Genomic DNA, 25,544 nt, shown 5'->3' on the forward strand with positions numbered 1-25,544 from the left:
TCACCGGGTCTAGTACTGTGTTCATGTCCCCACCCCAGATTATGGTTGCGGGGTCTCGAGACGAGAGATGGGATAGCACCCAGCTGAAGTTGTCGGGGCCGTCTACGTTTGGCGCGTAGGAGTTGACGAGGGTGATTTTCTGGCCTTCTATGATGCCACTTACGAGGATTGCCCTCCCTTCGGAGTCTTTGGATGTGTGGATAAGGCGGAAGCCGATCCTCTTGTGTATAAGGATCGTGACCCCTCTGGAATACGACGAGTAAGAGGAGAAGTACCTGTGGCATCCCCAACTCTTGGCCCACTGGCGGTCCTTCCCTGGGAGCAAGTGTGTTTCTTGAATCATGGCTATGTCCACTTCGTGTCTTCTGAGGTATTGGAGGATTTTCCTGGTTTTCGATGGGACATTGCCTCCTCTTATGTTCCAGGTTATGACATTGAATGGAATAGATTAGGGTCTATGTTGGTTCGTCTTTTATGTCTCAAGGTTGCTGGTATTGCAGCTAGGGATGATCTGGCGGATTGGATGGAGTCGGGGGGTTCGGAGGCTGGGCGCTGTGCTGGCGTTGGTGAAGCGGGGGGGTGTGGGGGAGATGGCGCGGAACCTGGACGCTCCTCACTGTTGAACCATTGTGAGGATGCACACCTCAACTGGAGGTGGTGTGGTGTACGTAACTTCCCTCCCTCGCGCGGGCAACCCCCAACAGACCCGCGATGTTCCCCTTTCATCAACAAACAGTGAGGGTTGCTGTGCTTGTGGCACTGGGTGCCTCCCGAGAGGTAAGGGTGGCTCTCCTACAAACTAGGAGTGTCTCTCTGCGGTAAAGGCTTGCGTGGATGCGCTGGAGGTACAAGTTCATCTCTCTTAGCTGCCCGGGACGATTAGTTATGGTGGTTCTCTGCGCCTTTGGTTTTCGCGCTGCGGCCTGGGGTTGTTTGGGGCAGGTCTGCAGCCAGCACGGTCCAAGTAGTCGTCGGCATCATCAGGTGTGTGGAAGAAAAGTGCTTTCCCATCATGTTGAATGCGAAGCTTTGCCGGGTATAGCATTGAGTAAAGTATTTGGTTGTCCTGCAGTCTCCTCTTTACGGTGGTGAAGGAGCGTCTCTGTGTCTGTACGCTGGGAGAGAAGTCTGGGAAGAACTGAATTGGATCTCCGTCGTACTGGAGGTTCCCTTTTTCCCTGGCTGCTTTGAGTATCGCATCGCGATCTTTGTAGTTTAACAGTTTTGCAATAATTGACCGTGGGTTTGCGCCTGGGACTGGTCTTGAATTTGGGATTCTGTGGGCACGTTCGACTACAAACAGCTGGGAGAGGAGTTCTTTCCCGAAGAGCGTCGTGCAGATCAGTTCAACATGGTCCTCCATTTTCCCTTGAAGTTGTTTCTCCCTAACTCCTATAATTCTGATGTTGTTTCTTCTTGAGCGCCCTTCTAAGTCTTCATTTTTGGCGCAGACTGCCTTCATTTGGGTTTCCAGGGTGGAGATTCGCGTGGTCAGGGCCGACGTGCCGTCGTCTAGGTCGGAGACCCGTTGTTCCACGGTGTCTAGCCTGTCGGCGTGCTTGTCGAGTCTGTGTTGGAGTTGGTCCACTTTAGACGAGAGATTGTCGAGTTTGCTGCCTAAGTCGCCAATTCCCGCCTTGAGGTCCATCAGGATTTCCCTAATGTCAAAGCTTGGTATATGCTCGTCCGACCTGGAAGTAGCGGGCGTTGGGGACGCTGCTCTGCTCCCTTCGTTGGGAGGTTTGTTGGTATGGCTTGCTTCGAAGTTCAGTGTCTTTTGGATTTTATCTGTTTTCCCCATTACGCTCTTGTTTCTGCGTTGAGTGCTTGAAAGTGTGGCGGTTGTGGAGCTGGCGACCCTCCACTGGCGTTTGTGACGAGTCCGATGCTTTCGTCGTGGTTTTGGCGGGTATTACGCTGTTTTGTGAGATTGGCCTACGATGTCCACCTTTGTCAAACTGGAAGCAGCTGAGTGTGGGGCCAGGTTCTCATGGGTTATATGGCTGGTGTTGCGCGTGTTTGGAGTACCCGATTTTGGAGGGGGACTCGTGGCGTCTGGTGGCGGGGGTGACCTCCGTCGCTTTTGGCGGGCACTCCTGCTACCGCCTGTTGGAACTTGGTCAGGCCTTGGAGTGGGGAGTCGTCGCCAGGTGATGGGGCTTGTGCGGTGTCGGGATGAAGGGGCAGCGGGAATATTCTTCAGATGTTGTCTGCCGTCTTGGGGTGGGGGACGCCCTTTTATTTTGTGTTGCCAGTGTGCCGGTTAGGCCGAGCGTGGCCGTTACTCAGGTGGGTGCCAAGGCGGGTAGTCTGTGAGGGGTTCGTCGTTACGCCTCCTGAGCTTTTCTCGGTGTCTGGTGAAAGCGCCGGGGTTTATGCAGCCTGATGGGTCGGGAAGGCTGACCTTGCGCGCCGAATGGGGATCCTACCTGCGTGTCTGGCGAGGGAAGCTGGATTTTCTGCCAGGCCGCTGCGGGGACGGTGACCGTGTGTCTCTTGGCGCTGTCGTGCGCACGTCAGCCCGTTTCTTGGTGTGGCCTCGTTCTCTGACCCAGCGGGTCGCTGCTAACTCTGGGCGCCGGGTGGCACGCCGCTTCTTCTGTGTTTCGTGCCCGGACTGCTTCTCCCCTCTCGGCCTGCTGCTGGCGTGGTCCGCGGGCCTTGGCGCCCGGGCCGGATCTCGGCCGGCGCTCCGCCGTTGGAGAGGATAATGGGCTCGGGTGATCAGTGGCACCTCCCGAGCGCACCCGGTGGCAAATTTGGGTGAATCGGATGCCGCAGAGGTGAGGATGTCGCAGGATTAATGGAGAGCCACACGGAGCTCTCTAGGAGGCGGCCATCTTGGATGGCTCTCTTTATTACTATTAATAATAATAATAGTAATAATATTACATGATTTTTCTGAGTCATCTTCTCCGTTATACAATATCGTTAGTAGATGTACACAAATCTGTAGTAAGCAACCTTTTGTCATACATTTGTAATGGGCTGGAGGCGGCTTCGTTAAGCACAACAGGTATAATTTCTTGTTCTAAAGAGATGTCACTATGTTTGGCATGAGTGACATAATGTGAAGAAACTGTTATTGTAAGACAGTTCTGAACATATTTGGAATATGCTTGTGATCGGTTGAACCAGGCAGCGAGTGTGCATCAAATTACTCCCCTTATTTGTGGTTTTTCACGACCAACAATTCCTTCATTGTTGTTCAACTTTTCACTCCTTTTGCTTCTCTGGAAGTTTCAGGACCAAGAGCCAGCGCATAATGCAGGAATTCATGTTCTTGTGACGAGATCACCAAATCAAAGGTGAGTGATCCCTGAACAAGGAGAAGTTCCTTCTCAACAGGTGAGATTCATGTGGGATTCAATTGATTGTGAGACATTCCTTTTCAAGGGTGGAATAATGAAGTTCATAATGAATTCATCTGGCAGCAACCTCTGGCTAGTGAAGAGAATGGGACTTTCTCCAAGACTGTGGAATAGTACATACCCGCCTGAGTCTGATGCATGTTTCTGGAGGAAGAAAGGTGCTGTGAAGTCGAGCACTGTAGAAACGCCTGCCCATTTAAGGCCTCCCTTTTTTTTTGCTAAGAAGCCTGATTGCCCTATACTGTCGGTTGAAGGGGGGGGGACTTTTCGTCAGTAAATCAATAAGGAGAGCGGCCATAGTTGAGAAGTGGGTAATGAACCTTCTGTAATACCCAACAAAGACAAGAAGGGACAGGATTTGTTTAGGTGTTACCAGGTTCCAAACTTGATTAATGGTATCTGCTTTATCATGCTGTGGTTGTAGTCTTCCATTCCCCACCAGATGACCTAGCTACTTGGTATGATAGAAGCAATCATTGGGACACATTACAAGGTTGGCAGTAACCCGCCAGTGCTACCGTTGAGTTGCTACCAACCCTGTAAAACCGATTCTGCTGCCTGATATCCCAGGGCCACTGGGATATCAAAAGTGTCGGTGCAATGGGGACACTGAATCACCGGCACTGTTGCTAACAGTGCCTGTGCTTCAGCGAAAGACAATCCAGTAGGGGCCTGATTTCCCAGCAGGTCAGGCCTGCCGGTGGATCCGTGCCCCTACCAGCATTCTTGGAGTATAGCGGTCTGGAAAGGGTGCTGGTACATTGCTACCAGTACCCTTATTTCTGGACCGACATCCTTGTAATGAGACCCATTGTCTTTTTACGGTTTGTTCCATTTAAAATAAATATGTTCTATGTGACTCAGATGGGCTTCCCAGGTGTTGTTATGAACGATTATGTAATCTAGATGAACTGCTGGTAATGTTGATGTCCTTGCAGTAGTTTGTCCATATGCCTTTGGAAAGTAGTGGGTGACCCTTGTAAACCTAAAAACAGTGAAGTGACATAGACTTCCTGGGGTTGCAAAGGCTGTTTTATCTTGGTCTTCCAATTGGAGGGGATCTGCCTGTACCCTTTTTAAGGTTGATAGTGGTTATAATCTTGGCTCTTCCTAGACATTCAAAAAGGTCTTCTATGCATGACATTTGGTACATGTCAAACCTGGAGATGCTGTTGAGCCAGCAGAAGTCCATGCAGGACGTGCTGATACCATCAGGCTTCACAACTAAGATGATGGGGAAACACAATTGGCTTGGTGATGGTATATTGAACACAATCACCAATGTGCTCTCTATTTCTTTGCCAACGACTTTGACCTGGGCTTCTGGGATTCAATAGGTCACAGTCTTATTATCTGGTATCTTATATCAGGTTGGGTACAGTTTGCATGACATAACATGTTTTCGTTGTTTGACCAGGTGGTGTGGAGACTGTTTCCTGAAAGCGGTAAAGGAGTTGCTGCATTTCTCTTCACGCTTTGCAACTCTTTATTCACCTGTAAGGCTTCAATTTCTTGCATGTGCAGATGAATTTCTGGGGTGTCTAATGGTTCCACTGTTATCAGTGACACCAAGTTTCCTCCCTTTTTTTGTTAGGTGAACACGGTATGTCTGGATCGGGTGTCATCGTTAATTCTGTTGAACTTTATAGGTCACAGGTCTGACCACTTGTTCTATTTCATACGGTCCTCTCTAAGTGGCCAGAGTTTATTCTCAGCTGTGGGAATGAATACCTTTACCTTCTCCCCTGGCTGGAATATTCTAAATCTGGTACCATTGTTGTAATACATTTCTTACACTTGATGGACCTGTTGCAGGTTGATTCTGGATTGTATTGTAGTTTTTTTGAAACATCGGATAGATTTTGGGCATATTCCATTGTGGACAGTTCCTCCATGGTTTGGTTTTCCCATTCCTCTTTAAAAGGATAAACCAGGGTTTGGGGTCATCTTCCAAACAAGAGCTTCGATGGAGTGAAGACTGTGGATGATTATTCCACAGAGTCATCAAGATCAGGGGGATAAATTTATCCAAATTGTGGTTCACGGGTTATAGTGACTTGCACAGCATGTATTTGATGGTCTGATTATATCTCTCTACTAGCCTGTCTGTTTGAGGATGGTATACTGGTGTTTTCAGGTGATCTTTATGTAAATTTTTTACAGACCTGTTTCAACAGAGCTGTCGTAACATTCATACCTTGGTTGGTGACAATTTATTTCGGTGCAGAAACCCTTGCCATGAAGGGTATGAGAATGTCACACACTTGTGTTGTGATATGCCCCATAAAGGGGATGCCTCTGGGTAACAGGTAGCATAGTCCATTATGACTCGGAGGTATTTGTGTCCTCTACTGTAGAGGTCTAAGGGCCCCACAATATCCATTCCTGTCCAATGAAAGGTCTCCTGGATCCAGGGCATGAATAGTAGGGGGCTCTATTTATTAGTTGACAGTCAATGCACTGTCATCAGAAACGAGACGCTTCTCCATACATTCTAGGCCAAGAAAAATGTTGGAATATATTTTTAATGGTTTTCTTTGTTCTTTGGTGTCCTTTCCCTACTTGATTTGCTGTCTGTGTGTACACAGTATAGCAGACAATTTTTTTAAGAAGCTGTAGCCCTGGCTTTTGTTCAAATTGAAAGCTGATTCTTGTGCCTGTCTGCGGGTTGGATCCATTTCCTGAGCCATTCTGAAACGGTCACCTTGTTCATCAATTTTCCAGCCTATGGCCATGGGAAACATTTCATAGGTGTTCCATATCTGTTCTTGATGTTGTTTCTCTTTTTGAGATATTGTTTCTTTAGAGGTATCCAGTTCTATTTCTTCTTGGGAAAAGCCTTCATCAATCTGCCGAATGATCTCAAAGATCCCAGGCACATCCAAAGCCAAGGCTAGAGCTTCAGAAAGGGAGGTTAATACGGCTGGTTTCAAATGCAGGTTTTTCCTCAAAATGATTATGTGTACTCCTTTCAAAGAGTAACATTGTATGTCCCTGTGTACACATCTGATATGTACCCTGGGTTCCTCTTTCCTCTAAGTCATGTTGTTTTTTGTCAATCAACTGAGCCTGGTGCAGCTGTATTGCCTATAGGAATGCCTGGCGATTTGACTGTGGCTCCTGGCTTTGAATCTGGAATGCTTGTTGTAGCTGTTGTCCTTTCATACTAAAAGATGGACCAGGTTGGGAGTGTGCCTCAAATAACGACCTTAATTTGAGTTTTTTTCTTTGTTGTTCAGCTTTTCAATCAGGGTATACTTCACTCCTTTTGATTCTCTGGACATTTCTGAAGTCTCTTTCTTCCTCTAGTAGGCCTCCTCTGACAGTGTCTGGAAGAAATAGAGAATACACCTTGAGACCTGTGAACTCCTTCTTAATTTGTCTCTCCTTTCTCCTGGATGGTTGGCTTTCTCCCCACCAATTCTGTCTCTGTGGTATGTTTAGCAAGGCCTTCATTTTCCCAGGTGTTTCTGATGGCCGAGAGGAGCTCCTCCCCTTCCTCCCTTTTCCTTCTTCTACCTCTCTTCTGATTGCATCTCCACTGGTGAGTAGGGCAGCCATTCTCTGTCCACCGAGCACTGTCCCACTCTCCTCCATTTCTTACATCACTGACAATTTCCCTGCCCCTGCAGGGGCACAAGTCCTTTCTCGGCTGTCCTCATCCTGGCTACCTCCATTCACTGCGCGATGTCTCCCAATATCCTTGGTCCTCTGTTGGGATTGCCAAATGACTCAGTGGCCTGCTCCACTGTGTCAGCCACCCACTTGTGTCCTGGGGTCAGTCTCAAGGTTGCTCATCCTGCCTTTCGGATTGTCACAGTACCAAGAGTGCTATTAAAATTAATTAATGCCAGAAAGAAACTTGACTGGAGGTCCACAGCGGCAATGATACTAAGGAATCTTTACTGAGAAGTGTTGATACAGCATTTACATGAGATTTCACACATCACATCATCGAGACAAGCTGTTGCTCTGATGATTGATTACACTGAAGTCTGTTTGACAATCTGTTTGGAGGAGTAAAGCTGGTGCTCTTTATCAACGGTGACAGGAGAACTCACACTCTCTGAGGGAACTCCAATGAAGTACGAATGAAAGATGACAGCTTCACTGTAGTAGACATTTCTAAGTTTAGGTAAAATCCTCTTTTTGCTGCATTGTTTCCTGTTAGAGGATAATTGAGGAGATGATGTTGCCCTTTGAACTATAAATAAAGGCCTTCATCTGCACCAAAGAATATTCAGTACAGTAGTGCCTTCAGCTGGTCAAACCTACTTCTATAAGTATAGTGAATGATCATTTGTTCAATTCTGATGTGGAAGTACCCTAATTTTCAATGGCGGAAAGTATCCTGTCCAAGTCCATGACTATTTATTCTCGAGGACAGACTGATAACTGCTTATTTGTCAAATGACTGATCAGCTTATGCATTTGATGTCTGTTATCTATCTTGCTTCGAGTTGCCCCCTTGGTCCTAGCTAGTCTGTGTTCCTATTTAGAAAAACTAGTCACCTCATGGCAACCCCTTAAAGGAACACACTGTGAGTGCAGACTTCAACTGATGATCCTGTGAACCTAGTCCCTGTGAAAAGCAATATCTTATCAATCACTCCCTTTTTTCCACTTTGAGGTGGGTACCTCTTCCTAGTACCTTATGGTCAGAACTACCTGCTTACTCTAAATGTAACAGTACCAAAGGTTTTCTAGCTATACTGAACACTTTCCTTGTGTACAAGAAAACCCTACTGTCTGGACGATGTTCGGAATGTGAAGGTTGTGCTGTGCACAATGCCTGCACATTCCAGCAAGCATAGAAGCCCCCTTAGTTCATTGCAGACCTAGCTGTCACTGATTTCCTGTAAAGCATCCCCTTTAACTTGAACCATTAGATAACAAAGCTTGAAAATTGCTTGAGATCTGAGAAGACCCTTACAGACTTGTGAGCAGAATGTGTGCTGCCCATTTACTCTCTATATTGTTTTAAACCTAAGGTATGGCGGTTTCATTGAGAATGAACTTCAAGGTCACGAAAATGCATAGGGAAATGCTTGCTTTTCCATGACCTGTCCCACTGTGTAGACATTTAGGGGTTCATTTTTTTTTCATTTCATGATTCCCCCCGGAAAGACTTTACATGACCACATACACTTCCCTGGCTCCCTCCGTGGCATTTTCATACTTTCTGGATGAGGTGTCAAAACCAAGGAACACCTTGATCCCCATGCCATTATTACATCCCATCCGTAATAAAAGTGGTAAAGCCAGACACCATGTATGTACAATTAATCCTTATTGATTCATCATGCATTTTACAGCTGTAAAAAGCAGGCTGAAGATTTGCCGATCAAATTTATGTGTAGCCTGAGATGCTAGCGATTTTCCTGCATGGGGGAGGGAAACAAGCAGAGTGGATTTTCCACACTGTCCCCCCACTCTATCCAGAAACACATATCCAAAATGGCACAGATTGAAGAAAACAGTTGTAGAGCTTAACTCTGCTTGTTTTCTTTTCTTATCTTTATAACAACGTACCAGCACCAATTCCGGACCACCATATGACAACAATGCCGGTAGGGGCCACGGATATCGCAGCAGGCCTGAACTGCAGGGTTTTCAGGCCCCTACCGGCATGATTGTCACTAAAACACTGGCACCGTTAGCAAAGGGACGGTGCTTCAGTGACCCCATTTCAATAGAATCCTATGGGACTCCATGGAAATGGGGATTTACCAATACCGCCGCTGCTTGTGATATCCCAGGTGGTACCGGAATATAAAGGCAGAACTAAGGGTGTTACAGGGTTGCTGGTAAACCGATGCATACCAGTGATTTATACCGGCAACCCCATAATGAGCTTTCATGCCATTTTGTGCCTATTGTTAAATGAGGCTGATAGCCTCTGGAATGCAGGGTCTGCCTCTTTTTGTATGATACCAAGACAGCTTGCTCTGGGAATTCCCAACTCTTAATAAGTACTGCACACAGTTTATTTGGACCTGGCCGGTGCACTTCAGCAAATGGGAGAACTTGGAAGGGAGGCATCACTCACAGGAAACGACCCCGCCTCTGCCTTCCAGGCCCTCTGTAGCTCTCCCACTGACCCCACACCTCTTCCCATCCCCACCCAATTTTCCACTTAACTAATGCTCCTATATTTGCTCTAATGCACAGGGCAACTTATCAAGTAGAGAAGAGGCTCTGAAAGTTCCCATTTCCATTTCCATGGTGACCATCTTTGATTATCATTAGATTTTGACTGTTAGGCATACCAGCCACCTATATGGCTGAAACCATACACATGGGAATAGCAGATATTTGGGAGATAGCATGTGAGGAGGGACACACAGCCTGCAGATGTTGTTTGTGTATTTGTCTTCCCCCTCAATGCCAATAGCCATGCTAGGGCCTATGTGACTTCCATCCCCATCCCTGCCTCTCTCTGCCCAAGTCATCTCCATTGCATTTATGTTGACCATCAGCTGATTGCCTCACAGTATAATAAGCAAGCCTGTGATGTGCAGCTGTTTGACACTAGGGGACATAAGACATTGAAATATGACCTCACAGGGGTAAATCATTGACTCAGCTTTGCGAGTGCTCATAAAGACTCAGACCTGGCACTAGCAGGTGGAGCCATCTTCGTTCCTATTTTATTTTATTTATTTAGCCTTTTTGCTTTGTTTGTGAAGCTGGGTTGTTTTGGATTGTTTTCCAAACTAATAGTTTTCTTCTAGCACATTTCAGATGATTCAATTTCTATCATACACACACACACACATTGCTCCAAAACTCCCAGTGCACTGTCCCTCCACACACGCACTGCCTTACACACACTGTGCCTCACACACTGACTGACCCCACACACATTGCTCTCCTTCACACACACACACACACGCTCTCTTAACACTGCCAAACACCACCAAAACAATGCCTACACACACTTTTCCCCACACACACTACCTGCACTGCACACACTCCTACTCCTCCAAACACACAGACCCATTACATGCACTGTCCGACCACACACACACACACACAAACACACACTTACCATCTGACACACACGGCCCACACACACAATAGCACTGCCCCAAACACATTGGTCTCTCTCTCTCTCTCTCTCTCTCTCTCTCTCTCTCTCTCTCTCTCTCTCTCTCTCTCATTCTCTCTCTTTTTCTCTCTCACGTTCTTCCCTCACATGCACACATCCCCAACATGCATATTGCCCCCTTAAACAGAAACATACAAACTTCCATCCAACACTGCCCTTGTTTACACACACACACATTGTTACAGACTGCTCCCACCGCCACACTGCCCCTACACATTCATTCACCATGCACTGCCCCTACACACAGCCAACCCACACTTCCTGCCACACACAATTCCCACACACAAACACTGCCCCCCCACACTGCCAACAAAAAACACTAAATGTCCCTGGATACATTGCTTATACTGTAAACTGCCACATGTATACACTGCCCATAAACACACTAACCCAACACACTGCCCCTACACACACACACTGGCCCACATACATTACCACCAGGCCCTTCCCTAAAGCACACTGCCTACAGACACAGTGCCCCAACACATACACACTCTCTGCTCCCACACACATTTTCACTTCCCCACAAACAGTGCTACTCCCCCACACACAGTTGCCACCCACATGCACAACCCCACTACATATTGACCACCCACACAAACACACTGTGAGGAATTCTACCATCCACACAGGGAGAGAGCGCTCGCCTGGGCTTTTAGATTTTTTTGTAAATGAAAATGACTGATGGGAGATCAACCTCCGATAAATGAGTGAGGCCATTACGCACACATTGCATCTGCTTCCCGCACAAAAAGCATAGTCATGTGTACTCCAGGAAGACACAGCGTACAGGTGCAGTCTTCCCCTGTCATATTCAGCTGGAATGTGACAGCCACGTGTACATCAAAGCATCTCAAGAAGGGGGAAGGCATGCCTTCCTCCAGCCATGGGCAGTCTAATTTAAATATCAAAGACTCTATGGATCTGCATTCCTATTGTGGTAGTTCGGCTAGTGGCTGTACATGCTAATGAGAGAAAGTGAGCCGAGCCTCAAAGAGAAGCTTGGTTGCCGAACAGACAACAGCAAGGTGGGACTAACACCCCTTTGGTATGCAATGTGTCAACTTGAAGCTAGTTCCCACCTCTCTGACTGAAAGACTGTGAATGGCCGGTTTGAGTCCAACATTTAGCAGAGGTGTCTCTGTGGGTCAGATCCCTTTCAGAGGGATGAACAATGTGATTTGGGAGAGACAGGGAGTCTGCTCCCATCACAAACTTGAAGGGAGACCTGCACTTTAATCAAGATTCACAGAGGGCACAAATAACCAGAGAGACACTTTGATTTACAACAGACAGGAAGATGGGTGGGACCCCCTTGTCTCGCCTGTTGCAGAGAACTCTGGTCCTCACCTCATGCATAACCATACACATGGGAATAGCAAATATTGGGGAGATAGCATGTGAGGAGGGACACACAGCCTGCAGATGTTGTTTGTTTATTTGTCTTCCCCCTCAATGCCAATAGCCATGCTAGGGCCTATGTGACTTCCATCCCATCCCTGCCTCTCTCTGCCCAAGTCATCTCCATTGCATTTATGTTGACCATCAGCTGATTGCCTCACAGTATAATAAGCAAGCCTGTGATGTGCAGCTGTTTGACACTAGGGGAAATAAGACATTGAAATATGACCTCACAGGGGTAAATCATTGACTCAGCTTTGGGAGGGCTCATAAAGACTCATACCTGGCACTAGCAGGTGGAGCCATCTTCGTTCCTATTTTATTTTATTTATTTAGCCTTTTTGCTTTGTTTGTGAAGCTGGGTTGTTTTGGATTGTTTTCCGGACTAATAGAGTTTTCTTCTAGCACATTTCAGATGATTCAATTTCTATCATACACACACACACATTGCTCCAAAACTCCCAGTGCACTGGTCCTCCACACACGCACTGCCTTACACACACTGAGCCTCACACACTGACTGACCCCACACACACTGCTCTCCTTCACACACACACACACACACACACACACACACACACACACACACACACACACACACACACACTCTCTCTTAACACTGCCAAACACCACCAAAACAATGCCTACACACACTTTTCCCTACACACACTACCTGCACTGCACACACTCCTACTCCTCCAAACACACAGACCCATTACATGCACTGTCCCACCACACACACACACACACACACAAACACTTACCATCTGACACACACGGCCCACACAGACAATAGCACTGCCCCAAACACATTGGTCTCTCTCTCTCTCTCTCTCTCTCTCTCTCTCTATATATATATATATATATATATATATATATATCTTGCTGTCTCTCTCTCTCTCACTCTCTCTCTCTCTCTCTCTCTCTCTTTCTCTCTCTCTCTCATTCTCTCTCTATTTCTCTCTCACGTTCTTCCCTCACATGCACACATCCCCAACATGCATACTGTCCCCTTAAACAGAAACATACAACCTTCCATACAACACTGCCCCTGTTTACACACACACACATTGTTACAGACTGCTCCCACTGCCACACTGCCCCTACACACTCATTCACCATGCACTGCCCCTACACACAGCCAACCCACACTTCCTGCCACACACAATTCCTACACACAAACACTGCCCCCTCCCACACTGCCAACAACAAACACTAAATGTCCTGGATACATTGCTTATACTGTAAACTGCCACATGTACACACTGCCCCATGAACACACTAACCCAACACACTGCCCCTACACACACACATACTGGCCCACATACATTACCACCAGGCCCTTCACTAAAGCACACTGCCTACAGACACAGTGCCCCAACACATACACACTCTCTGCTCCCACACACATTTTCACTTCCCCACAAACAGTGCTACTCCCCCACACACAGTTGCCACCCACATGCACATCCCCACAACATATTGACCACCCACACAAACACATTGTGAGGAATTCTACCATGCACACAGGGAGAGAGCGCTCGCTTGGGCTTTTAGATTTTTTTATAAATGAAAATGACTGATGGGAGATCAACCCCCGATAAATGAGTGAGGCCATTGCGCACACATTTCATCTGCTTCCCGCACAAAAAGCATATTCATGTGTACTCCATGAAGACACAGTGTACAGGTGCATTCTACCCCTGTCATATTCAGCTGGAATGTGACAGCCACGGGTACATCAAAGCATCTCAAGAAGGGGGAAGGCATGCCTTCCTCCAGCCATGGGCAGTCTAATTTAAATATCAAAGACTCTATGGATCTGCATTCATATTGTGGTAGTTCGGCTAGTGGCTGTACATGCTAATGAGAGAAATTGAGCCGAGCCTCAAGGAGAGGCTTGGTTGCCGAACAGACAACAGCAAGGTGGGACTAACACCCTTTTGGTATGCAATGTGTCAACTTGAAGCTAGTTCCCACCTCTCTGACTGAAAGACTGTGAATGGCCGGTTTGAGTCCAGCATTTAGCAGAGGTGTCTCTGTGGATCAGATCCCTTTCAGAGGGATGAACAATGTGATTTGGGAGAGACAGGAAGTCTGCTCCCATCACAAACTTGAAGGGAGACCTGCAGTTTAATCAAGATTCACAGAGGGCACAAATAACCAGAGAGACACTTTGATTTACAACAGACAGGAAGATGGGTGGGACCCCCCTTGTCTCGCCTGTTGCAGAGAACTCTGGTCCTGACCTCATGCATAACAGAAGATTTTTGGTGGGGACCCAGGATTGGTTCATTAAGGTGGGCTTAGCCTGCACCAATCACTGGTGCCCATTTCACTTTAAGAGAGGGCTGAACCCCTCAATTAGAAGATCATCTGATGACTCTGAAAGGAGTAAGAAGAAGGATACGTTTGGACCCAGGCTGAAGGGACAGCCTACCTTGCATCTTCTGCAGTGAAGGAAGGCCAAGTGTTCCAAGAGGGAAGCAAGATCCCTCCCCTAAACATCTCCCAGGGAACAGAGGGTGATACCAGACTCAGAGGACCAGTCCAGTGGCTCCAGAACCGGTACCCAGCCAGTACACAGCATGCCCTGCTAGGTTCTGCCAGCAATTTTCCAAGGTGGGACGTGCCAGAGAGTATCTGTACTAAGGGCAAGGCTGTTGCCTGCAAACACTCTCCTGAACTTACTTTGGGCCATCCTCCTTGAAAGGACAACACAAGCCCTGTGAAGAAACTAGGAGGAGTGCCACACAAGCATCATCCAGCATCTATCTTTTAGGACATTTTCGAGATAATAGTGTCCTCAAACCCAGCCAGCTGTGCCACTGGCTGTTGTCCCGCAGCAGTCACAAGAGACATCTGTACCACTTCGTCCAGAATTCCAGATCCGCCTACCAGCATAGAGAAAAATGTTCTTGGCCCTGAGCTGCCGCACCGGCCAGCCTGCAGACGTACGTCCAGCCTTGCTCGCCGACTGCATGCCGCCTGATACCCGCAACTGTCTCCCACCACTAACTCTGTCTCAAAGGTTGCGAAGCACCCTGGAACCACCTCAACACCAAGAACTTCTTCAGCACCAAGTACATTGTGGTTCTGACCCCTGGGTGCTTTTCCGAAGACCCTGGGAGACAGTTAGGACCCTTTGCCGCCTTGGTGCTGGAACCGAATAACCTTGAGCAGTAAGACTGATTACTTTACCATCTACCCCTCCTGTCAGTATCCATAGTGCATCCCTTTCCTTCGTGAAACTGTCTGTCCTCTGTGTTCCTTTATAGTGTGGGTTGTATTTTGTAGTGCTAGAAATGTCTGTTGTAGTAATAGTAAAGTAGATATTTGTATACAACCTTGGCTGAACAGTCCCTTTTCTCATTGGGTAATAATTGTATGTTTGCTGTGTTGCAACTAACCAACGATCCACAACCTTGCAGATATAAGCCTGTCGTTCTGTCCATGTTACCAACATTGGACCATGAGGTCTTGTAATTCACTTGTATTCCAATCTGTTCTGATCCCTTCTAGTGTACTAGTTGTGTGGGGTTGATTGATGGTTTAGAAAACGGTTATTCATCCCCGAACCACTGGTGCCCCAGAAGTTGAATTGTCACACACACTGACCATATACACTCACTCACACACACACACACACACACACACACACACACACACACACACACACACACACACACACCCGCAGTGCATGCATACACTTCCACACACCCACTACCTAGACACACTGCCCCAAAACACATGCATGCACTGCCCACTAACATAAACACTGCCGATACACCCGGTGTGTCTCCACACACAAACTGGTCTCCTCCACAAACTGCATGACAATGAATGACCCCACACACTGCCCCACAATATTTGCTCCACCATACATACACACTCACATGCACATTGCCCCCAACCATGCACACTCTGCCCTCACTCAGTGCCATAGCCCACACACACTGCCACGAACACTCCCCACACACACCCACTGCACCCACAGATTCCCACACATACACAATGCCTCCACAATGCCCCACCACACACTGCCCCCACACACATCACCCCCTTGCAGATATCATGACATGCACATTGGCCAGCAATACACATTAATTTGCCAAATACACTAACACTGCCTCACAATGAAACTGCCCAAGCACACTGCCTCTCTAACGCACACTAACGCTACCCCAAGGCACAAACACACACAGACACAGACAGACACACACACACCACACACACACAGACACCCACACACTGCTCCTACAAACTAACGGTGGCCCTATACAAACACACTTCCTCCACAAATCAGCACATGTTTCCCCAGAAACAATACCCCCATATACACACTATCCAAACACATATAGTCCCTCACACATGCATATCCCCCACACATGAACACACAAACACACACTGCTCCCACACTCATGCTCACTTTAACCCACACACACATTGTCCTTTCACACCCATTACCCACACACACACTGCCCTCACACAAACTCATTGCCCAAACACACTAACGCTGCCACCACTGATTACAACCCCCATAAACACTGTCCCAAAACACTCACATTTCCCCCTCACTCAGTCAATAAACTTGATTAGAAAATAAAACATTCCTATCAAAGATTAAAACAATACGTGTGTACAACATTGATAATACATATTTGAAGAATAGGGTAATACAAATAACGACATGTTCTGCAAAATCAAAGCTAATTGTAACTATTGGGTCGGTAGTGGCAGAGTACGTGCAATATAAAAATAATCGCACAAGTCAGGGGTTGCTAATATAAACCTACCCCCTCGCTCACAATCTGCTCACTCCTCATACACACTGCCTCCCCCCTACACACACACACACACACACACACTCCCTGTGCTCCCCCAAACACACTACCCCCAAGCCAGGCACTGTGCCTCCACAGACACCCCCCCACAAAGACAATGCCCCCCACAAACACACACAGAACCCCCACACAAAATGTGTCTCCAATAGCAGTGTCCACAAAAAACTGTCCTTCATCCTTATACACGGACACCTTACTCATACACACAAATACACATACATGCGCACACTAACACTACTCACATACACACACACATTCACACACACACACACACTGTTCACACACTGCCCCAAAATACACTGCACAAACCAATATGGTGCTCACACATAAGCAAGACCGTGTTGTGAGTACATGGGCATTTTAGGGAAATTCCTGCGAATGGTTTATGTAACTGAACATTTGAAGTCAATCCCTGGCAATGATTCAAGTGCTTGGACATTTGTGGCCAAGAGATGACAAAAGGTGTGAGCGGCTGAGCATACAATGTACCTGAAAAATGCTTTTACAGTGCATATTCAAAAGCCAAAACTATTGGCTTTGCCAATTGTTTCCTGTTTCTTTTACAAGAGAAGTGGTGGCTTGAGGCTCACTGCTTTCTCTGCTTGCCCCAAATCTCAAGTACAAAAACAACGCTCTAGTATCCCTGCCAGCTAGCGATAGCTACTCTCCTAGAACGCAGGCTTCCCGCCGTTGTAACGGCTATTGGGACCTCGGTGTTATTTGCCACCGAGAGACCATTGCTGCTCAGCAGTTGCTAGAGCCTCACAACCCGCTCTTAGAGGAGTAGAGATGAGCCGCAGGAGAGCGTGTGATTAAGCTGGAATCCTGCACAGAGCACTTAAGGTACTGCTGGCTTGTTGAACTCCAGGTGATCCTGAATGATGACACGTGGTTGCAACATGCTGCTGTGTGTTTCTCTGTGTTCTGTTACAGAGCAACGCACAACGAGCATGATCCATCCAAAGAGTTTGACCTTCTGGCGAGCCGCCATTTTTGTGGCACAGAGAAATAACCAGCCAAGATTGGACGGCACATGTGACATCTTTATTTTGAAGTCCTCTCCTTCTCTGATGCCCTCCCATTACATGGACTAGCCTCTATTGCTCAGTCGGGAGTCAATACAGGTATTTTAGATCGGTAACTTGGAGGTAGCTAAGCGAGGAAGAGACTGGAAATGACGGCGCGGGATCTGCAGCAGTCCTCGCGGGAAGGCCTTCCTGCTTCAGCCATTATGTCACAGGGTAGGCGGTGGCGATGTACTTCTTGCTGTCGCCGTAGGTGCTCTTGGTCCAGGTGTAAGTCTGGATCTTCAATGGGTGGCCGCCAAGGCTGACAGTGCACCTGCAGTGAAAAACAGCACAGACGTCATTCTTCGTTTAACAACAGTTTAACAACACACATATTGAAAAACGTGCTAAAAGGACATTCTGCAAAACGGCGTTTGTATACGTAGTTTGGGCAGCAGATGCCATCATGAAGTGCAATTTGATTAACTATAGTTGTAAGGGTTTTCTTAACTATTATCTGTCCAACAATTAATTACGTGATCTGCCTAATTAAATTTCTGCGGGTGAGCAATCGAGTATTATGCACTGAAACGCACTCCAAAAGTAGATAGACAAATGTACATGGTGAACTCCCACAATCCGTGTGTTTCATTGCTCATGCGATTGGCAAATGAAACGCTTTGTCACTCGTGGGAGTGGGGCACCCACGCTGTTTTGCATGCCACACACTTTTATTAGATATACTGGCTTACGCCACGTGCAATTATATAGCCCCGAACGCATGCAGACGAATCTGCGCAGCTCCGGAACCTCACAGGAACCCACGGATACACAACCCAAAGCTCGGTGGCCGCACAGCAAACCACACAGCCAAATCCGGAGAGCCCTGGAGCCCGGGGACCAGCTGCACCCATTTAGCCTCGAGCTCAGAGAACACTCACAGCACTGGCACAGCTCTACACAGCTTCAGCTCCAGACCAGGTACCCACATTACCATTAATTGCCAGTCAGAAGGATGCAGCTTCAAACGGCTAGACAGGCTTCTGGAGTTTAATAGGCGTTTCTTTGCACTTGTATATGACAGACGGATTACCTACAGCCACTAGATTGCAGTACCCTAACACCATTTGTTTGCACTATGTTTTTTTTTGTTTCCCTGGAATGATTTTATTTATTTATTTATAGAGCGCTTTACACCAAGGCGCTGTACAATGGAACAACAAAATACAGAGTAATAACAACAAATAACAAAGTGAGCAAAGTGGCAATTTGAATCATTCAACAACAAAACAGTGCAAAGAGTAATTGACTGAGAGGAGGGAGAAGTGGAGTGGGAACAGGAGAGTAAAGGGAGGGGCGGGGAAGGATTGAGTGAGTATAGAAGGAAGGGAGAGAGAGTGTAAAATAGAAAGGGAAGGTGGTAAGGGAGGGGAGGGATTAGAAGAGGGGAAAGACGGGGGGAGTAGAGAGGGCAGGGGGGCTTCAAGGTGGGAATTGGAGGAGGAAGGATTTAAGGGAACTGAGGTGACGGTAGTGGAAGAGCGGATTGAGAGGGGGAGAGAGTTCCAATGCAGAAGAGCAAGAAGTTGGAAAGAGCGGAACCGGGAGGAAGCGCAGGGGGGAGGAGGTTTCCATTTCCATTTGTATAGCTTTTACCTTGATACCCACAGCCGTTAATACCTTCCTTCTTGGCATCACAGCCGTTAATGCCTTCCTTCTTGGCATCACAGTGTATGTGTATGCAGGTGATGCTGTTTGATTGTTTGACAGACTGATTGACTGTATGATTCTGACTGTGAGAGTATGCACTTAAGAATGATGATATGAAATTCTAAAATATAGGAACTATTTAATTCTATTATTTGATGTTTGTATTTTAACTAATTAATCACGAGAATGAACAAATGCATATTTTTGTAATTAAGTACGGAATGGGCTTTATTGACACTGAAGTGATTTCAACCCAATGTGGCAGAGGAGATTTTTCTGTGTTGCTTTTGACTCTCCACGCCAACAAATTAAGCTTGTGGAGTACCTCACGTTTTTGGGAACCTTTTCCGGAAACATGCAGGTCACTTTATTCTCAAAGGTGACCTGCACATCTCCAGGGGGCTGTGCTGCAGGCACGTGCTCTGCTGGCTAGCATCTTTGCACACATTCATGGCAAGGCAAAACCCTATTTTCTGCAAATTGCAATGTGCATTTGCATCCCGTTTATAAATTACGATGTGCAGAAACACCCCTTACTTGCACAAATGCACAAATGGTGTGTAAAAGGGCACCATAATGTGTCCAATCAGAGACCTGGATTTCAACTTTTCAGTTGACACTTGTGAGTGTATTTAGGACAAAACAGGTTTTGAGAATCTGTCCATGTGTGTTCCAAATGTTTGCCATTTTAGCCACTGAACAATGTGTTTAATGCTATCTGAAGTAGAAGCTTGTGTGACTTTTGAAGCTTACCAAATGGGCGACCATTGCACACAGCAGTGTTTAGAACAAAGGGATGGACAACCCCCCTTTAATACCAATGTGGGGATGAGGAAGATATCATAATGAAGAGCTCTATTTTACCCCTGAGCTCCAGCATTACCTGCTGTTGTAAGCAGAGGCGTTGCTAGGGGTCAGGGGGGGGACTGAGGGGGCTATAGCCCCGGGTCTTTTGGTTGTAGCCCCGGATAGAAGCTCAGGGGCTACAACCAAAAGGCAATAGCTAGCCCCGAGTCCCGCCAGTCCCGTCATTAGCTTAGCCCCTGATCTCTTCCAAATCTAGCAACACCCCTGGATGTAAGGTTGGTAGCATGCCGACGGGGACATGCTCTGCACATTCTGTCTGACATACTAAATCTTGATGCCATTCCACTCCCGAGATCCACAGAAAATCAGTAGTCAAAGTGTACGAAAAGACGTAGTGGAACTATGTTCCCTGCTGGCCTGCCCCACTCCCCACAAACCTCATCGCCACGCCCCCACCCATGCACAATACAAACCCTCAAACATATGCGCCTGCTGTTCAAGGTAACGTGCAGTGCACTGAAGTGCAATTTCAACTTCTTCCTACAATTTTATTTTAAAATAAAACCATTCTGGAACAGTTTCTTTTTAAAATAAAAGTATAGGAACAGAGAAACTTAATTAAAAAAAAGTATAGGAGCACTGCTCCCAACCTCTCACGCCCACTGCAAAAAATTCAGAAATTTTAATTTTCCCTTTGTTGAAAATGGTATGATTGTCATTAAAAATATATTTGTTTCATGCATGGGGGGGGTTAAATTATTAATCTATAAAACACATATGAGATGTGGATGTAAAATATGGAGTACATACAATATTTTGGAAATTGTATTTGATTTTATTTTTACATTGTCTTTAAATATAAAATATACATTGGATGATAAAAAGAATACCATGTATATGAACTATTGTCTGTGATGTATTTTTTTCTCTTTTTTTTTCTAAATTGATGTTACATTTCTTTAAGGGTTCATTGTTGACCCGTGAGAAGGGCACTTGGCATCCTCTTATATTCTAAGAGAGGAATTGATGGTCTCTGATTCTTGTAAGCCTTGCCCACACTAGGGACTATTGATATTATGGCTTGCCACCCGCTGTGCTTCTAATGTCCTTGTGCTTTGATGCTTTATGGACCATTGGGTTTTTATATTGGTGTGGGGAAGACGATGGGCAGACACATCTGTTTGGGCAGTGGAGAGAAGAAAGAGAATAAATATAGCTGCCAAGCCTTCTAGGGAACAATGCAGACCCCCAGGAATCTGGTGACAATGGGCCACGCCCGGCAACGAAAATCAAGGAAGGAGATTAATTCTGCTCCAGGGGTGTGAGGGCCCTACACATTGGTGCCCCCTCAGGCTCAACTCTGGGTAGGCATCACAGATCCAGGTCACTGGCTCCATCAGCTGTGCATTGGACCAGATACTACATGCCCTCTTTCTCAGCATGTGCTTCATGTTCATGTGAACAGGTGTGGTGGCAGGTGCTTAGGCAATGTGTCAGTAGTCCTGTTATGACTAGTAATGTGTGCAACTATCCTGAAATCAGGAAGTCTTGATGTCCAAGGTAGCAGGCAGAACTTCATCATCAAAAAGTTTCTGACATTCTTTTACTGAACTTCCTCATTCTGTTTTTGGGTGGGAGTTCTTTTCACTAACCAACTAGGCAATGAGTAGACCCTCCATATTTATAGGAAATTGCCATGAGGACTATGGTCTTGAGACTAATCATTGAGTTATGTATTTAAACCTTTGAAAGCCACGTAATAAGTCACGTTTACCACACTCAAATTTCACAGGCTTCTTACTGAGTACAAACTCAGGATGTGGAATATTTCAGACAGCAGAGTTACACTGGCCATAAATGTTCCTTCTAAAAATCCAGTACAGGTTTTAGAGATCAGTGAGAGCTGAGGCAGGCATTCCTACTAATGGCACCATTCTCCGACTGTTTAAAGTGTGACTTAGATTGGTACAATTGGCATGGGCGTGATTATGCTCCTATTGGCACGGATTTTGATGTTGTTGTTTGTTTATTTTGTCTTCTGGTGTGCTTGCGAGACGCTATTCCTCATGCCTCCACTACACCCCACCCTGAAATGCCTCCCACGAGATCTTGGCTGATGGTTTGTCTTCAGATAGAAACACACGTCCAGCAATCATAATATCATTACTCATGGAGTGTTTCATTACATCTTCTAAATAGGTAGAAGGGACTTACACTTTGCCAGGCCGAGCGATGAAACACAGGGTGTACATGGCGAAATCAAACTCTGGACTTGAGCCAATGAAAGAGGAACCCACTTCCTTCTGGAATCCATCCCAATCGAACTGCTTTCCGATCACATCTGGGAAACTAGTCCACTGCAAAGAGAGAATTGTGGCAATGAATTTGACACTGGAAACAATTGAGACTATTCAGGTGTGATCCGAGATACTGTGAGTGCGGTATGTGGGGTGACGTGTGATGCTGTTTGGGTCCTGCCCTGCAGTCATATGGTCTTATAGAGGTCTTTCTCTGCTCACAATGCAGCACCATCACCATGTAGCCCCCTTCTCTGCCTGCCTCTCCCATGATCCTGATGAACTACAGGAGCTTTCAACAGAACACATTGGAGCATCTTACAGTGCATCCTTGGCAAGCAGCGGGTCTCCAGAAATCATATTTAGGGGCAATCACAGAACTCAACAAGCAAAAGTAGGAGAGTCATCTGTGGTGGGCGATAGTGTAGTCTGACATAATAAATAATGAAACAAACAAACTGTTTGTGGGGATGGTATGCAAGGTGTGCATGCATGTGTGTGTGCATTGCATGTGTGTTTTATTGGTTGAAATGGCCTATTCTACTTTAATGTTTCATATTATATATACAAAATGATGATTTTTGGTCCCAGCAATCTAGCAAACTATGTGAAATATCGTTCAGCTCATTGCCAGTCCATTCCCAACTCATTCGCATTCAGCTTCTAGGTGGACAGTATAAAAGCACAAACAATTGCCGGTCCATACTTAGCCCAGTCTCATTCACATTCCGCTTCTAGGTGGGCAGTATAAAAGCACAAATCATTGCCGGTCCATACCTAGCCCAGCCTCATTCACATTCAGCTTCTAGGTGGGCAGTATAAAAGCACAACTCATTGTCGGTCCATACGTAGCCCAGTCTCATTCACATTCAGCTTCTAGGTGGGCAGTATAAAAGCACAAATCATTGCCGGTCCATACCTAGCCCAGTCTCATTCACATTCAGCTTCTAGGTGGGCAGTATAAAAGCACAATTCATTCCCGGTCCATACCTAGCCCAGTCTCATTCACATTCAACTTCTAGGTGGGCAGTACAAAAGCACAAATCATTGCCGGTCCATACCTAGCCAGTCTCATTCACATTCAGCTTCTAGGTGGGCAGTACAAAAGCACAAATCATTGCCGGTCCACACCTAGCCCAGTCTCATTCACATTCAGCTTCTAGGTGGGCAGTATAAAAGCACAAATCATTGCCGGTCCACACCTAGCCCAGTCTCATTCACATTCAGCTTCTAGGTGGGCAGTACAAAAGCACAAATCATTGCCGGTCCACACCTAGCCCAGTCTCATTCACATTCAGCTTCTAGGTGGGCAGTACAAAAGCACAAATCATTGCCGGTCCACACCTAGCCCAGTCTCAATCACATTCAGCTTCTAGGTGGGCAGTACAAAAGCACAAATCATTGCCGGTCTATACGTAGCCCAGTCTCATTCACATTCAGCTTCTAGGTGGGCAGTACAAAAGCACAAATCATTGCCGGTCCATATGCAGCCCAGTCTCATTCACATTCAGCTTCTAGGTGGGCAGTACAAAAGCACAAATCATTGCCGGTCCATACCTAGCCCAGTCTCATTCACATTCAGCTTCTAGGTGGGCAGTATAAAAGCACAAATCATCGCCGGTCCATACGTAGCCCAGTCTCATTCACATTTTCACAGGCCAGCATCAAAATGTGCTTTGTACTTGTTTCATGGAAACAAGGAAACAGTTTGGGATATGTTCTTATACGGGTATGTCTGAAGTTGAACATGAGTCGCAGCAAACACACGAAAGAGACAATGACGTAAGACTATGGCGTTATCCTGATCATTTGGTTGGAATTGTTGATGCTGAAAAATGTAGGAATGTCTGTTTCAAAATGTCCACAGCTGTTGGTAATGCGTTGCCTGTGAGGGTTACATTTATTATGAAAATAAAGCATGTTATAACAGTGCTTGGAAGCAGGAGTAATGGGTTATATAATACTTCATAAAACAGTGATAAGATTAAAGTTAGGACTGGTGTGGACAGGAGAGGGAGTTGGGTAGACAGTGTGAGCATTGTTTTATTTCTAATGGTGCAGTTGGTCAAAAAACTTCGTGTAGTCAGCGCTACTAGATCACACATTTAAACACTCATGTTGCCAACATGCTCTTTGCATGTTCAGATCCCGGCATGGCTGAATCATTCCATCATAATTGAACCCATGATGAACTGAGGATGAACTGAGTACTGTTACATTTGAAAATAATGACACCTGTTGTGACAATCCTTAGAAGAGTGAGGAATAAGCCTGGAGCTTTCTCTATAAAAATTATGATATTATATTAACTATTCTAGCTAGCTACACGATCACCTTGACCACAGTAACGTCAAAACATGGACTATTTTGGCATGGCTGCCTCCAAACTCGGGTCCAGGTCCGGGTTCCCTGAATGGGGAAATACCAGGCCATTCCGACTTCGGAGGGCCCAGTATTTCCCCATTCAGGGAACCCGGACCTGGACCATTCCCATTCCCATTCGAGCCCCCATAGGGCTCAATGGGACTGGGGAGGGAGCTAACAACGGACCCGTTGTTAGCTCCCTGGACTCCTCGCGGGACACGCAAAGGACGTCTGGTCTGACCAGACATCCAGAACGGGTCCCGCGAGGGAACCTCGTAAAAGGGCTTTATGGGTTTAACGGCACCGGCACCTTTAACGGCGCCGTTAAACCCATACCGCCAGGGTCCTAATGAGGCCCATGAGACCCTTGTTCCTCTGGGTGGAGGATCTATCCCTGTTTTACACATCTTCCTATGTGTCGCGCCACTGAACCCCCGTGATACACGTCCTTCTATCGTCACCGTTTCTCCTGAAGAGCTCTCTTCCTCCAGGTCATTTATATGCCCTAGGGTCAGTAATGCATTCACTGTTTCTCATCTAATCCTGTTTTCTGTGAGTGAGAGTCCATCAGCTTTCTGTATCCAAGAAATTAAACACTGAGTTGTAAATTAAAGTTCTGGTTCAAACTGTCA

General features: G+C 46.5%; 1 protein-coding gene across 2 annotated transcripts in view; it reads right to left on the reverse strand.

Moving 5' to 3' along the window:
* Nucleotides 1–17,749: 17,749 nt before the first annotated feature.
* The window catches only part of ENDOU (endonuclease, poly(U) specific), a 179,606-nt gene continuing 171,811 nt past the window's right edge, over nucleotides 17,750–25,544 (reverse strand). For both annotated transcript variants that reach the window (XM_069653200.1, XM_069653201.1), the window contains 2 exons: nucleotides 22,466–22,608; nucleotides 17,750–18,068 (listed from right to left, as the gene is read on the reverse strand). In XM_069653200.1, the coding sequence (XP_069509301.1) occupies nucleotides 17,957–18,068; nucleotides 22,466–22,608 (255 nt within the window). In that variant the 3' untranslated portion in view covers nucleotides 17,750–17,956. The remainder of the gene's footprint in view (nucleotides 18,069–22,465; nucleotides 22,609–25,544) is intronic.

The sequence above is a fragment of the Ambystoma mexicanum genome, chromosome 3q (assembly GCF_040938575.1).
Source record: "Ambystoma mexicanum isolate Mex_15411 chromosome 3q, UKY_AmexF1_1, whole genome shotgun sequence".
NCBI classification, from domain to species: Eukaryota; Metazoa; Chordata; class Amphibia; order Caudata; family Ambystomatidae; genus Ambystoma; species Ambystoma mexicanum.